Source organism: Cariama cristata, unplaced genomic scaffold, assembly GCF_000690535.1.
Source record: "Cariama cristata isolate BGI_N322 unplaced genomic scaffold, ASM69053v1 scaffold19943, whole genome shotgun sequence".
NCBI lineage: Eukaryota > Metazoa > Chordata > Aves > Cariamiformes > Cariamidae > Cariama > Cariama cristata.
Window position 1 is genome coordinate 9,981 of NW_009610411.1, and position 15,401 is coordinate 25,381.

The 15,401-nt window shown below is 41.1% G+C and overlaps 1 protein-coding gene across 1 annotated transcript in view; it reads right to left on the bottom strand.

The window, feature by feature from the left end:
* Positions 1-14,064, bottom strand: part of LOC104159862 (ATP-binding cassette sub-family A member 9-like) — a 22,302-nt gene extending 8,238 nt beyond the window's left edge. Inside the window, exons 1-22 of the mRNA XM_009697880.1 lie at positions 13,960-14,064; positions 13,220-13,430; positions 12,871-13,029; positions 12,373-12,473; positions 11,740-11,966; positions 10,720-10,858; positions 10,033-10,218; positions 9,317-9,449; positions 8,470-8,644; positions 7,668-7,726; positions 6,589-6,699; positions 5,932-6,107; positions 5,482-5,601; positions 4,994-5,132; positions 4,384-4,474; positions 3,654-3,793; positions 3,059-3,178; positions 2,336-2,495; positions 1,870-2,036; positions 1,315-1,442; positions 743-880; positions 68-181 (exon numbers count right to left, since the gene is read on the bottom strand). Of these exons, the coding sequence (XP_009696182.1) occupies positions 68-181; positions 743-880; positions 1,315-1,442; positions 1,870-2,036; positions 2,336-2,495; positions 3,059-3,178; positions 3,654-3,793; positions 4,384-4,474; positions 4,994-5,132; positions 5,482-5,601; positions 5,932-6,107; positions 6,589-6,699; positions 7,668-7,726; positions 8,470-8,644; positions 9,317-9,449; positions 10,033-10,218; positions 10,720-10,858; positions 11,740-11,966; positions 12,373-12,473; positions 12,871-13,029; positions 13,220-13,430; positions 13,960-14,064 (3,099 nt within the window). The remainder of the gene's footprint in view (positions 1-67; positions 182-742; positions 881-1,314; positions 1,443-1,869; positions 2,037-2,335; positions 2,496-3,058; positions 3,179-3,653; positions 3,794-4,383; positions 4,475-4,993; positions 5,133-5,481; positions 5,602-5,931; positions 6,108-6,588; positions 6,700-7,667; positions 7,727-8,469; positions 8,645-9,316; positions 9,450-10,032; positions 10,219-10,719; positions 10,859-11,739; positions 11,967-12,372; positions 12,474-12,870; positions 13,030-13,219; positions 13,431-13,959) is intronic.
* Positions 14,065-15,401: the final 1,337 nt, after the last annotated feature.

Below are 15,401 nucleotides of genomic sequence, written 5' to 3' on the forward strand. Positions count from 1 at the left end.
GCTCTCCAGAGCCATTGCGCTTGCATTCACTCCTTGTGTAAGAGCACTTCCAGCGCATGCTTCTTACCTTGTAGTCTTCCATGCTGCTCATTGCAAAGAGAGGAGGCAAGCCAGCAGCCAAAGTCAGCATGTAGCTGAGACAGATGAAAAAAATATCAGCCTTTATTTCTGGGCTTTGTGTCTGTGGAAGAGAAATTCAAAGTCATCAATAATCAACAGCTGCCCAGCGAAAATCTGGCTAGCTCGACTCTCATAGGATGGTTAAACACGCAAGTGAGCAATAACACTAATGGTAAGTCATTTGTGTTTAAGAACACAAACCTAGGCAATTAAAAAAAAAAGCATTTAACAACTTAGAATTTGCAAAAAGTATTGGAATTATTGTAAACTGTTGAGGATAGAGACCATCTTTTTGATGCTAATTCTTGCCAAACAGATGCTGAAGAAAGGTGGGGTTTGCAAGTATTACTGTTGTATTCCTACCATATTGTCACATAGCACAAGCTTCAATGTCTTATGGCACTGAAACCCTACAGAGCTCTTAAACACCGAAGAAAAAATTGTCCTTAAATAGCACGGGTATTGACTGCTCAGTGATGCCGCTAGGAACCGGTCAGCCGTTGGACTATTGACCCCAACCCTTGGAGGCTGCTTATCCAAGCAGGTTTCCAACCCATCCACTCCTTATCACTTCAGCATGGCTATATCAATGAATTTTCACCAAGAAGGGCAGGACACTCACAGAGTAAAAGGGATCACTCCAGACGCGGATGTGCGCGGTGGAGTTGAAGAGCCTTAGGAAGGTGTTGCTGAGGATGTTCATGAGCACGGGGAAACAGTTGACGAGTTCTGCACTGCACATGACCGTGAATCGGTAGCTCTGAAGACGTAAGAGCAAAAAGGACGTTACCTTCATGTCCGTGAGAGCTGTGAGGAGGAGCTGACCGCAGCGAGGGGTTTAGAGAAAAGCAGTGACAAAGGCAATCAGACAGTTTTATTGGTGGGACCGCAGAGACCGGGAAGTGTGCTAACAGGTACCACGAGCGAAATGATCGATAAAGACAACAATTTCTGGAGAAAAGCACAAAAGACTTGCATTAATGCTTTTCCCTAAAGATCACTGTAAAGAAGCATACAGTGGAAAGAACCAAATATAATCCTGGTTTCCCAACAAACAGGACTACTGATGTTATTTAATACGTCAAACAAATATTCTGCCTTCTGCTGGTGTGTGTATTTTGCTGTGCCTCATTTAAACACATTTTAGAAAATCCTGTTGACGTACAGGATGAAAGAAGGAAAAATATCTCTCACCTTGCCTTCCAGGGCTATTTTTATAGCCCCATTATATAGCGGAATGCTTGTGATGTCTTTCTCAAGAGTTATTTCTGGGATTATGTTTTGAGTCTTCAAAGCAGCAATGAAATCCTCAATTTCTGATCCTGAAATCAAGTCAAGAACAGAAATTAGAGTAATCAGAGGTTTTTTTCTTTAAATATAAACAGTTTCGTATAGGCAAGTTCCCACTCGCAAAGCAAAGGTATATTAAAAAAAACTAATTCAGAATCTAAGCAAACATATTTTCTCTATTTTTTCCTATTTTAATGAAGGTGGTTAAACACGATGTACATTTCCATACTTAGTTTATTGCTTTTTTTTTTTAAATTCTCCTGGTTCTTTACTCTTAAATATCAGCTCCTCAGTTATCATCACTAAAACTGAATTTGCTTTTGCCTAAAAGAAAACACCTCCCAAAGCCACAAATATATAAAGGAGTGTACAGAAAGAGCAAGGCAATGTTGGCCTGTCAACTCTAAGAGGACTCAGAGCAGTGCAGAAAGCGAAGCAACATCACATGTTCTTCTTCACCTGTATCATTGAAGATCAGAAGGTTTGTCGACTTATTTTGAATTTTTTCTTCAGTGGGAAGAAAATACAAGCTAGCCGTGACTTCCCAGCTACTGGAGCTCTCCCACAGTTGAAATACAGTGAAAATCGTCAGCATTGGAAGGACAAATATTACAAAGAACAGCAATCTAGATGGAAAAACAGACCGTAAGTGGTTCCAGGGGAACTCCACCTTTAACTAATTGTGTGATTTATGTTGAGAAAGACAAGGGGAAATCTAAAACTTAAGCAATTCAGAGCTCTACCGGTAAGTTCCAACTGTCCTTATTACCACCACTTTTAAATATTTTCCACCTAATTCTTTGCTTCCAAACATCTCCACCAGTATTTAAGCCTTCCTTCAGTCACTCAAGGGAGTGATCAAATCCTTTGAAAAGCACCAAGCCAGCATGAGGGCTGCAGAGTAGGTGAGAGCTTCTGTACTTACGTGGACCCGAGCAACTTTCCTTCGTGCTTTAGTTTTAAGAAGCGAACTCTCATTGCGGCACACACTTGCTGCCTCCAGAGCTCCATCCCGCTCACTGCCGCGCTCCCCTGTTCGGAAAACACCAGGAGGCTTTGGGCCCTCTCCTCGAGGTCTCCGTCTTCTGCATGTTCATCATGAGAAATAGCATTATCCACAAAGACTGTTCAAAGGACACGTTTTAATCACAAACAATCAATAAGGATCTTCTGTTCTGAATAGGGGGATGCTTCTATTTTTTTTTAGCCAGAAGAGAAGCAAGGGCAGAGAAAAGGGGCCATAATTTATCCAAAACATAATTTACATTGGTGAATTCAGACTGGCTGAACCTGGGCTCATATGGCAACATATCCAATATCCTCGCTGGCCTTGTGAAATGCCTTCTGTCTAGTTGATCTCTTCCCACCTCCCAGTCTGGGCAGTATACCCTTCAAAGGCAAATACCCTTCCAAGATCAGCCTTCAATTCTTGTGCTTAAAAGCCTGAGGGAAGTCAAGACTGAAACATCTAGACTTCTCCAAGAAGATATTCTTCACTGTAGGAAAGTTGAATACAACTGCAACTCTTGACGTACCAAAAACTACAAAAATTCACATGTAACAGAATCTCATTAGATATTCAATTAATACATATGTATATAGGGAGCCTCAATCATACCACACTTGCAAATTGGAGTCGAAGTTTCACCTTCTTGATCGATGGCTTCCTCACCCTCCAGCTTCAGAAAAACATCTTCCAGGGTTGTCCTGCTAACCTCATAATTAACAACCCCCTGCAAGAGACTGCTCTCGAGATGGCTGAACAGATCTGCACAATAGAAACAACCAGACTTAGCCCAGCAACCAAGGCTAGTGTTGAGCAGAAACTCAGACTGGCATGATTAACGTCGTATGTTCTAGCATTCATGTCATTAATCTCCATAACTTAAAAGCCATGGCAAAATTATTGTGCTCTTTAGAGGTAAGTCGTAGAAAATTCAGAGTTCTTGATTACCATGGGCCTTCCTGGTGGGAGAAATCTCATCCTGAAACCAGAGCAGACTCAGTGAATTTTAGTTTGTAGATTAGTTGGTGGATTTTCTTCTGTTCATCTGCATTATTAACATCAGCATGTCCATTAGAGGCTTTCTTTAAGGCTGATGTTTACGCAGCTCTCGGCTTCCTAATCCCATGCAGTATGGACCAGGGAATATAGTTATTCCCTTCACAGCAACTTTGCTTTCTGCTTTTCCCACCACTTGGTTTCCCTTTACAACCCTGGCATAACAACATGCTTTTCTTACCTGGGAAGCTATCAGTGTTTTCCAGAGGCAGCATATAACACAGCTCACCCTCCTTCTGCCCTTTGAGTGTGGCATCAGGGATGTACTGTCGGATCAGGGATGATGTAAGCTCAGGGTCACACAGGTCATTTATGCGCAACCTGTTTGTATTAAAAAGCAATTGCTATAATACTAAATGAGAAAAAAAAATGGATGCGTCATCCATTTAAAATACAAAGCCAGCGGTCGTTCTTCAAGTCATAGGGAAACCTCCGAAACTGGGCAGCATTTCTCTGGGAATTTTTATAGGTGTCTGCAGTGCCCCTGATGTTGCCATGCATGCAAGAAATAGCTGAGGTTAAGAAGAGTGATTCTGGTCAGCACTGCTAAACCCAGAAAACATAAATTAAAATCCAAAGAAAAACAACTTCACATTAAAGCCATTGTACATCACTCTGGCACCACAGAATATGTGGAAATTGCAATTCAGCTTACTCTGGTCCCCTTTTGGCTGCAAAGGAGGTTGCAAAGTCATTATAGCTACATCCTCAGAGCTTTCAGGATTGGGTTCCAAAGAAAAGCAGCTTGCTATCCAAAGCAAGACATTTTTGGCAGCCTCGAAGTCTTCTGAAACGAATTGTCAAGATTTCTATCACTCTACATAGAAACTCTATAGACTTTACAAGAAAATACTCACATCAAGTAGAAGTTTTTCATAAAAAGTGTGATGACCAAAAAGAAAAGGATTTACCTTAAGCGATAGCCAATTCCCCATTTTCTCTTCAAGTACAAAGACGAGCCAACACACTGTAATGTCCCATTTGAGAGGAAAGCTTTCCGATCTAAGGAGGTATCAATACAAAGGATTTAGGGAGGATTTACAACAGTGCAGTAGACTGGCCTCACTCTGCTCCGTCTGAACTCAACACATATTTCTGTAATGAAGTCAAGAGGAGTAAAACCAGGCCAGGGATGAGGGTTTTTTTCTTTTTAAACTGCTGCCTTTCTCCTAAGCATCAAGGTTAATCTTTTAAGTATGCATTCTTACAGGCTTGTGGAAAATTTCCCATGCAGCCCAGGAGCAATAAGGAAATAGGAAAGATATTAAAATTCAAACTATATCACTAATTTGTGTGGGTGATGCTAGTGGTATATCCAGATAATACGCAACTACTTCATCCTGAAGCAGAGCACAAGCAAGGTCTTGGAGGGACATATCAGTCCAGTTTTAGCCTTTGCTCAGGCTGGGTTGGGTGGCTGCTGTCAGATAAAATGTGTCCAGCAAGCACAGACTGCATCACAGCAGGACCCATACGTGTTTTCAAACCATAGTCAACCGCACTGTGAAAATCTGGGCTCACCAGCATGAGCATCGGCCTCCTCCATGGACTGGGTCGTGAAAAGCGTCACACGTCCAGCCTGGCGTTCCTTCAGAAGGCTCCACACATGGTGCCTGGAGCAGGGATCCAACCCAGCCGTTGGCTCGTCTAAAAGCAACACCTGCAAAGGCAAACAAGATTAGACCCCCACGTGTCCAAGACGGCATTTCTGATCTTACATCATTCGATTTCATGCTTTTGATTATTTCACTCTAAGAATAAAATGCATGCTCAAGTATAAGCCATTTTTATTACTCTTTCTGTTATTACAATATTATTACCCTTTTAATTTAAAATACAGTTCTCATTGACCTGGATTCCTCAATCCTTCCAGCAGCCAAGTGAATTAGTAGGTCAACAGGCTTGGAGAGCCAGGGGAAAAGTACAAAGGTTTGTGTGCCAAGTCAAAATGCAAAGTTACATGCTACAACAGTACGCATTGGGTGTGTGGAAATATGAATGGTCCCTACCTGGGGATTCCCTAAAATTGCAATTCCAAGAGACAATTTTCTTTTTTGTCCCCCACTCAGTGTATTGGCGTGAACGTCCTGAAGGTCAGTGAGGTCCAACATCGTGAGAACTTTCTGCACCTATGCAATATACAAAGACAAAACCCAGATTTCCAAAGCACTGGTCATGTTTTAATTCATAAATGGCTACACACTGTACAGGAGAGTATAGCTTCAAGATTTAAAACTTATCTACTTTAAGTGGCTTTGCTTAGAGATAAATACTGCAAATCTGAATTCTAACTCTTATGACATGAGGGTAAGAAAGAACTGAAAAAACACTTCTCCCCTAAATTAGGGCTGTTCTAATTTCCACAGAACAAGATGCTGGTGATAATCTTTTTTAAAGAAAGCTCAAACTGTCCAAGACACCATAAAACAGAGGTCAGTGACTGACAAGCACATACCAACCTCTTGCTCTACTTCCTTCCGCTCAATCCCCTTGATGTGAGCAAAAGTTCTCAGGTTTTCCTTCACCGTTAAGGCTTCAAAATGCAAATTAAACTGGGGACAAATCCCAACCATTGCCTGAATTCCTTCCATATCCTGTACTTCAGAAACTTTGTAGTCGTATATCATTGCAGAACCTGCACACATGAATGAATGAAACAAATGTCATACTGGACAGTATTTCCCATTTATAAGAGGAAAGCAGACTACTTTGTGTACATATCTTTGACATTAATTCCAGCATTGCGGATGTTTCTCAAGCGTTTACAGATAAAAGGCAAAACCCCTTGGCATTGTCCAAAGCTTTAATACCACTCAAAAATATTTCAGAGCACCAAATCTTTCCCTTAAGAACTAAAACATATTTCCTATAGGTATGCAGCTCATGGAAAACATCAGGCCATCCAGATGGAGAAATAACCATCTGTGCATGCTTGCACACATGAGTGTATCCATAAGGGATGCATTAGCCCCGAAGCTCGTGTTGAAGGAACAATCTGCACTGACAGCAAGCCAGACTGAATGACTGAGACAAAACTTGGGGGTTTTGTATCTTTACCTCCTTACACTTGAAAAAAACAAACAGCTTCTCTTCAGCATTCAGGTCCATCATCTTACCTGCTGAAGGCTTGGAAAATCCACTGAGCACATTTAAAAGAGCAGTTTTTCCAGATCCACTGCGACCAAGTAATGCAGTGATCTGGCCTTCATATATATTTAAAGACAAACCTAGAACACAAACAGGATAACATTAGGATGGAAGTTTGTGAGAAGATGACTGGTACCTGTAGCTTGCTGCCAAGTATGACAAAGGAGTGACATTTCTTTTGAAGCTGAGGGGCAAAAACACAGATCCAAAAACATGGGTTGCATCTTCAGAAGTTAGGGCTAAATTTAGTAAGGAACTTGCAGTCATGTCTTGATTGAACTGAGGGAACAAGAACTTCAATATCTAAAGAATTTTGATTTCTGTTTTCTATGAGGTTTATAAACTTTCATTTTAACATGGCTCAAGAGAGATTTTTCAGAAAGAGAAGAGCCCACAGCCTTTCCAAGACGTGAGATTTTAAGAGTTATTTCAAAGCAGCTAGACTTTATTACCTCATTTCCTTTTCTTTAAAAAAAAGAAAGAAAAAAAAAAAGATACTTATTGTGTATTTTTGTGGGTGGTTTGGGTTGGGTGGTTTTTACTCAATATAAACCTTTGAGACCATATTGATATTTTCACCGTCACTTGGAATTCTTGTTAAATAAAGGCATTTAACAAATATCCCAAGACCGTGCTACGGCTGTGCCAACTACGGCATACCTGCAGTGGGCAGATGTGGAAGTGCTTGGAGAACACTGCTTAGCCAGTGATACAAAAAACCCAATTTTTATTTGCCCAAAATAGTTTACATTTTGAAAGGCAGGTTTGAGAGGGGATTTTTAGAGTGGTTCATTGCTACAAACCCCACAGCTTTTGAGGAGACTTCTGCTGTTGCAAAAAATAATAAATAGTAATTTTCCTGGAGTGAACAGGAAGATAAAAACCTGGTAGAAATTTGCCAGTAATTCACCCCAGCGGAAATAACCATTGCGTAATGTATTTTAACAGTGCTGGAGGCAGAATCAAGTACATCCAGTATGTTTCAAAACCGTTTGGGTTCATACCTAGTGAAAAATGAAATTAAAAGAATTTACAAAACCTCTCTTACCCCTTAAAGCTTCATTTCTCTTGTCCTTCTTCTTGTATATTTTTTTAATATTGTTTAGTCTAAAGGAAAGGTAAGCAAGTATTACTATTGAATCTCACAATTTTGGCATGTTTCCTCTGCCTCGAAATAACCTTTGAAAACTATTGGAAGAATATTTCTCAACCGCCTCATCTAATCACTCCTGCTCGTTACCATCTGAAGGAATTGCTTTATGTAATTCACTTCTTGTACACTTAAAAGCAGAATCAGCCAATGTACTTTTCTAAAAGATGTTTAAAAAGTTTCAAAGTCAAACTCAACGAACACTCAGTGAAGGAAGCAGGAAGCCTTAGGGAATGAGATAACATGTGGTTATATCATCAAAAGTGAAGACCTAGGCATTATTTTAGCAGATTTATATTTGGTTTCTAGTAATGAGCAATGGGCAGCAACAGGAAGGGGCCAAACTAGCGCCGAAAGGATGTAAATAACAGTATCTTATGCAGCACACTCCATCAGCAGTGTTCTTAAAGACGATGGTGAAGGGGAACAGACTCACTGCTGCTGGTCTGCAAAGAGGAAAATGCGGGGCACCAAGTCGGTCCCTGGCACAGAGGATGCACCATGTCCAACAAACGTTCAAATCCAGCTCTGGAGCGGAGTAAGGCACTGAACAAACCCACCCTTTCACATGTTTGCCAGTAACCTTATCTGTGTACGTTAGAGCACTCAGTCTAACATTTACCAGTGCAACATGGCTATGCTCTTCAGAGTTAAATATAACTTGTAGCATCATATTTTTCATGCCTAAAGGAGTCTTTACCTGATTGCTTCCTTCCCATCAAAGCCTGAAGGCATCGGCTCAGTGTTATTATCGCTAAGGTTAGGATGGTGGTTGCTCTTGCTGCCAGTTTGCACTCCCACGTACCCGCTCCTGGGCTTGCACCAGTATGACCGTCTCAGGAAGAACAAAGGGGGATACGGTACTCCGTACTTGCCTAATTCAGAAACAGAGAAGGTGAAACATCAAAACTTGCCATCTGTCAAGTCAACTTTGATAAATGCCATGCCCAGCCATCTCTTCCTCTATAGCTGCAGAATATAGACTTCCAGCAGCGTAAAAGGATTGGTACGTTTTGCAATTAAAGTTGTCCACTTGTCCATATCTGCAAATGCAGGTGGGGAGCAATCACAGCAAAGACCTCATTGGTAACTTCTTTGGTCCAGAAGGTACAGGAAAATCAGGTCAAGTCCTAAAACATCCTTTTAAACCCAGTGGTTAGGGCTGTTGGAGTAGGATCTCAGTGCCTCACTGCAGGGTTTAACGTTCCTTTTGCAGCCTGTTTTTGAGGCAGGGACAAATGAGGTATCTACATGCGCCCAGCTTCTGGGAAAACAGGATTCTTCCCAACCATTTTTTTCAAACCAGGACACTGAGCAATACAGCAAAGCCAGTTTTCATCTCCCGACACTCATTGCTGTTAAGATGCCCTTCCACAACCTGACCAGTTTGCTACTGGGACACCTTTTTTGTTGCTCCATGTACATGTAGATTACGTTTTTCTCAGTTCTATCCCACTGCCCCTTTGGCAACCTTCCTCCCGAGGGGAGAAGATTCTAAAAGAAGAACACAAGGAAATTTGTATTCTTTCCCTCACATTTCTACTTACCAGGCAAAACCTTATCAAAGTAGATGGCCAACAGCAAATACAAAACGCTGTCGAGGTTCAGTATGATGTATAGGTTAAAGAAAGGGTACAATTCTGGTGGAAAGGCTGGTCCATATTTTTCTAATTTTACCATCTAGGGGAAAAAAAGCACAAGTCAGATGCAGCACTTCCTTTAGCAAGAAATACTACATGCAAGCCATTGCTGTATCATCATGACCATTTTCGTCAGAAACTCACGCCTGCTTATGATCACAACTCTGTTTCTAAGCAGGGCAACACTTTATTATGACCACAAGTATCAGAAGTGCTTCAGTAGGCTGAATTCAAAATTGTGCAGAAGAAGTTACTACACCAGAAGAGTGATGCACATGGTATTTGCTAAGGCAGCACTTCAAGACCTCACGGTTCTTGCAGATCTTGGTACCCACCAGACACATCCCATTGCTGTGACAATTTTCCAGAGATTGAAATTTATTGTATATACAGAGCTGGTAAAATTTGCGATGCAGTTGATAGTCCAACTATATTTGTTATGAATCAGTATGCACTTTTTGAAGTGAAGTTTTCTTTTTACAAAGCATCTAGGGCAGAGGGGTGCCATTGGGTCGTTATGGCAATGCAAATCATACACGGCAGCTACCGTTACCTGGCAGAGTCTGCAGCACTTTTGCTGTGGGCTGAACTTTTATGATGTTCTGGCTTTATTTTCAACATACCTTTGAGATGCCAGCTGTACAGACAAAAGGACTGAAGAGATTAAAAATCCATTCTGAAGACGGTGGTAGTTTTTCAAACAACGTCAACAGGCCCAGCAATCCAAAGATGATGTGAAGGACAAATCCCACGAAACTGGCAATATCTGGCTGCTTTAACAATGAGCACAGCATGAAACAGAAGTGAATCTGCAGCAGAGAAAACCAGTAGTTAGCAGGATGCGTTTCCGCTGGCGATTAAAAAAACCAACATGAAAATCCGACGAGCAAAATTAGAGTCTCAGTTCAGTTTCAGTTGTCCCCTGCAGATGCACATGGCACATCACAAGGCTTGCATCATTTAGCAGACAGCTCTGATATTTAGGGCAGGTCTATGGGAGCAGACAGATCAGATCCCTCTTGGCCTCCCAAGGAGGCTGGATGCAAGGAGGCCGCCCCAGCCTTCCCATTAATGCTGGTGTTAGCGCTTATCTTCACTCTGATTTCAAGTCAGAATCTCCCGAAATGTAAGAGGAGTGATATGTTAGCCTACAAATTCTAACAATAAATCCCAGTAGTGAAGAAGTTTGTGTTACTTTCTCATATAATGCCCAGCCCTAGAGTACTCTGTAGTCTTTGAGTTTCAGATGTTTTAATTAGGAAATGGAAAAAAAATAATTGCATTATTTAAGAACACAAAAGCAGACTTACAGATGCTATGCCATAAAAGAAATAAAAAAAAAATATTTCAAAAAAGTTGCAATCAGGGGTGACTCCTCTAATCGTGATCAGTGTCAGCAGACTTGCCGTTATTGAAATGTAAATGGTGTACAGCAAGCTCCAGGATAACCTACAAATGAAGGCACAGTTATTTTTGCCTCTGTACATGACAGCACTTTCCATGACATAGCCAATACAAGACACACTCTTTTTAATTCAAATACTTCATAATTCCAAATACACTTCCATTCACAGCTTCCAGACTGGAACAGTGTCAACATGCATGTCTTGCACCTACTCACATCTCTGCAGATGCAACGATGCCAGCAAAGAGCCACAGCGCATCCAAGCAGAGGCTCTGCAGCCACCATCACTTATTCTTATGCTTTTTCCTAATGATGTGAAATAACTCATGCTTGGAAGGCCTTGGAAGTCTGTTTTGATAGACCCTATGCCCCTCCTGTCCTTCATCATTTGCAGTTTTCTCCAAAATTCGTTGTTTCTTCATGTTTTGTGTTCTCTGTGTGTATCCACCCCTTTCCTGGAGGCAAGTAACCCTTCAACACCAAGACCCTCATTGTTTCTTCACGTTTTGTGTTTTCTGTGTGTATCCACCCCTTTCCTGGAGGCAAGTAACCCTTCAACACCAAGACCCTCACTGCAGGCGTCTCTGCTACATGAAGAGTGCCCTTTCTCTTTTTTGGGGGAGGAGAGCAGAGCTAAGTGTAACATACAACAAAAAAATTCCCGTATCAGAGCAATGCGCTTGGAAACGGAGGTTCCCCGGCAAACGGTACATTACAGCTAAAAGCAGCAAAGGTTTTGCTTCAACAACACTCAGCGCCCAGACGTACGGTTGGGCAATCGCAAATGACTGCTGCGGGGGTCTGGGCAATTACTGCTCCTCAGCTGAGTGGTGGGACCAGACCCACATCCATCCTGCAAACTAGTATACATCTTATACACGTAAGGTAATGTAATTCCTGTAATTAAACAGTTTATGAGACTTACCAGAATGCGATATCCTGCAAACCCATTGCTCTCATTAATACCTTGAGCTTCTTTTTCTCTCTCACAACTTTCACTGATAAAAAGTACATATATGGGGAGAAGCAGAATATAACGTAAATAATGAACCAAATGTAATCCAGTCTGCGCACAGCTTTGATTAAGGGAGATTTCAGACGAACGCCGCTAATTGACTTCATCTCTTCCCAGACAGAATGGTTTGTTTTCATCTAAAGAAAAGAAATTAGGCATTAATTTGATTTTCTGTAATGAAACAGCCAACATCAGAACAAACAGGTTTTCATAAGCATTTAAATTACTAGTTTGTCAATAACAATGATAGATTTATAAGCGGCAAATAACCTCAATATTTAGTATCTTTTTGTGCTGCCTTGTAATAAACAGTAACGCTGCCTGGAGCCATGAGAATTATCTATCATTCTTTTAACTTTTGAATCACACTATGTATTTAAAAAGTTAATAATCACAGAAAATGAACTGGTTTGGTGGACTTGCTGCTTTTTTTTTTTTGGATTGTTGGTTTTTGGGGTTTTTTTTTTGGATTGTTGGTTTTTTAAGTTTACAGATAATTCTGGAAAGAACAGAAAACATATTTTCCTTCATGATCACACTTACTTCTATCAGTGCTGCATCAATGCTGGACTGCACTGATAGGAAACCATCATACCAGTACAAAGGAACTTTGCACTCACTTGACGAAAAATTGAAGCAGGTATCTGTGGGAAAGAAACAAAAAAAGGAAGAATTTTATCTATGTATTTCCATATATATGTGTACATAAATGCTTATGTATAATATGTGGGGTTGGAAAACGTATTTGAGCTACGAGCCAGGAAATCAAGATTTAGTTTTACTCAGCCTTTTTCCCGGAGCAGCCATTTTTCTCCAAGAATAGTGTGGCATTGGGAGTTCACGGCTTTGCCTCCATGGGCCACCTGATGTGGCATCAAGTAAACTTCTAAGTAAACAAAACCTCAAGTTCTATTTAATATCTTGCTTAAAGCATTTAGCAGATAGAGCCTCAATCCCTTCTGAGTGGCACGGCAGCACAGAGATCCATCTAAGCATTTTTTAATGTAAAATCAAGTTCTGTGATTTCATTTCTTTTGTTACCGATGTAGTCAAAGGCATCATTTGGAGACACCACTCTGTGTCTTTGAAATCTGAGATGGTAGGAGAAGTCATCCTTAAAAACAACACCAATAATCTCCTCTTCCAAAACTCCTCTTGTTTCCATTTTGTTCTCATTTTCCATCTCTTCTATTATTATACCTGTTATTAAAAAAAAAAGAAAAGAGAAACAAAAAAAAATAATAAAACCACCACACAACAACATGAAAATGGGCATCAGCTGCTCAAAATTTGTGTTGTCCAAAAGCTTTTCTCCTCCCACCGCAATGAGGACGGAGGCAGGGTCAGTTCAGACAATGCAGCTATATCAAGGATTTAAGAGTGGCGTTACCCGTCATTGCAGAATCCGAAGCCACTTTGCTCATTATTTGCCTGGTGGCGTTTGTTACAGGTGTGTATGCCAGTGTAACTCCCGTAGCGTTAAAGGCTGGATCATCTAATCGTCCGAGGAAGTTGTAAGGGATTTCTCTCCACGGGTGGTGGAATATCATACTTGATGATGTTTGTATTATTAAGAGAAAAACCACCCATGTAATCCATTCCTAGATGAAAGAAAGGAAAGGTAAAGGTGAGTGGCAGCCCAGTGACTGGGAGGTTGGGTGTTATGGAAAGTGTCTTCAAGGACCCTTCTCATCCAGCGCTGATCTGGCTGCTCGGTCCAGCTCCTCCCGCCGTGAATGCCTTCCTTCTGTAAATGAGCAAAAGCTGTTTCACAGGTGTCATAATTTTAAAACATGAGGAATGTTCCAAGTGAAAAACATGTTTTCTTAGTACCAGAGCCAGCGAGGTCTGCTGATAATTTTGTACCCGTAATCATGAATTGGACATTGTGTTCCTTTGGACAGTGCAGAAATGGGATCAACAATCAAAAACAACAAGCCAGCTTTGTAACAAGCCCTTATTATGCCGTGATATTGTAACGTTACAGGAAGAGGGGCAACTGCCGACGTTTTCCAGAGAACCACATTACCAGCTGAGGCTTCTCACATATCACCTAGCATAACAACAATGCGAAGCAAAAGTACTTTGTAATGGAAATCCTAACTTCCCTTTGGAAGAACTGATACTTGCCTGAAAACTTTCTGTCTTCATCCTCCACACCAGAAGAATATTTTTCCATAGGAGAGCACGAGTTTGCTGAAATATTTTTGAGGCTCTCTTGAATATCCCCTGCATTTTCCCAGCTAGAATGAGAAAGAAAACAGTATTATTTAGAATAAAACAGATCACTGGAAGTTACTATATTTGTCTGGGTAAACACCGCTTCAGAGTAAGCCAATAACATGCCAAAGGTTAAGAACTTCTCTCCATTTTACAGTTTGGACAACGAAGGGTAAGTTCAAAGGAAATAGTCCAAGGTCACGTAAGGAAACAGAGAGCGGGGTTGGGCTCAGCTGCCTCTTCCACGTGCACAGATTCACCCTTCTTCATCCCAAAGAGGCTTTGTAGAATGAGGCATTCAACTGGCTATAGTTTGATTCCTCATCTATGTAAAATTAACAACAGAAAAGCCCGTCTGTCCTGTACTAAAAATGTGAGGAGATTAAATGGCATATAGAAGAAAGAAGACATACATTTTAATTTTCTTTTTTTATGCAGTTATTCAAAATACTTAATACATGATCTGCAGCAGCACCATCAAGTCCAGCAGCTCTGGTTTACGCTGCACAGATGAGCTCAGCCTCAGATTCTGCATTTCTTGCAGTGAATTTATGCCTTGCCTTAGACATTGGGTTTGTTGGCAAGCTGCTGCTCATCTCTTCTAAATACAGTAACTAGACCCTAAAACGTTCCCGTTACACACATGCCATCTCCCCACATCATCTACAGGGGGAAGGCAGCTGCCACCTAGGAGGCCACGTTAGAGACACTAGGTAGATGCTAAAAGTAGCCTAAAACTGATGCTGGCACTGTCTCCCTTAAGCAGGCTGGTAAGAGACCAATTTGTTCTGTTTTCACCCAAATGCTAATATAATGAATTATAACTCTAGTATAGCTAGAGCTGGGCAGCTATAAAACACCAATATGTTTCTTTATATCCTCCTAAATACTAAGCAAGAAGTATTTATTGGGGGATATTTTTACGGGGAATATTTATTTCAGCTCCAACTTTGATCATGTGGCCAAGCAGCAAATATCCCGTGCAAGAACAACAGCAATTTCAGAGTGACTGGTTTCATGACCTTCCCAAAAGGAGAGCAGGGGAGAGAACCTCAGAACATGTTTTTGTATTTTTAATCCTTTAAAATGGCTGAAACTAAAAATCAAAGCAACCTCAAATGCATAGTGCTCTTTTCCCCTTGGACATCATTTCCTGATTTCGTGAACTGGGCAGCTGGAGTTAATAAACGGTTCTACTACTCTGTTCCCTTCATTGTTTGTTTTTGGAAGAATTAAATATTTGTGTACTCCAAGGGCGATGGATCCAGAATCCCTGTTTACCCTCTGACTGTTAGCACAAGGCTTGTCTTCCCGGCGCTCTGCTGTCCCTGCCTGGAGCTTTCTCCCGTGCT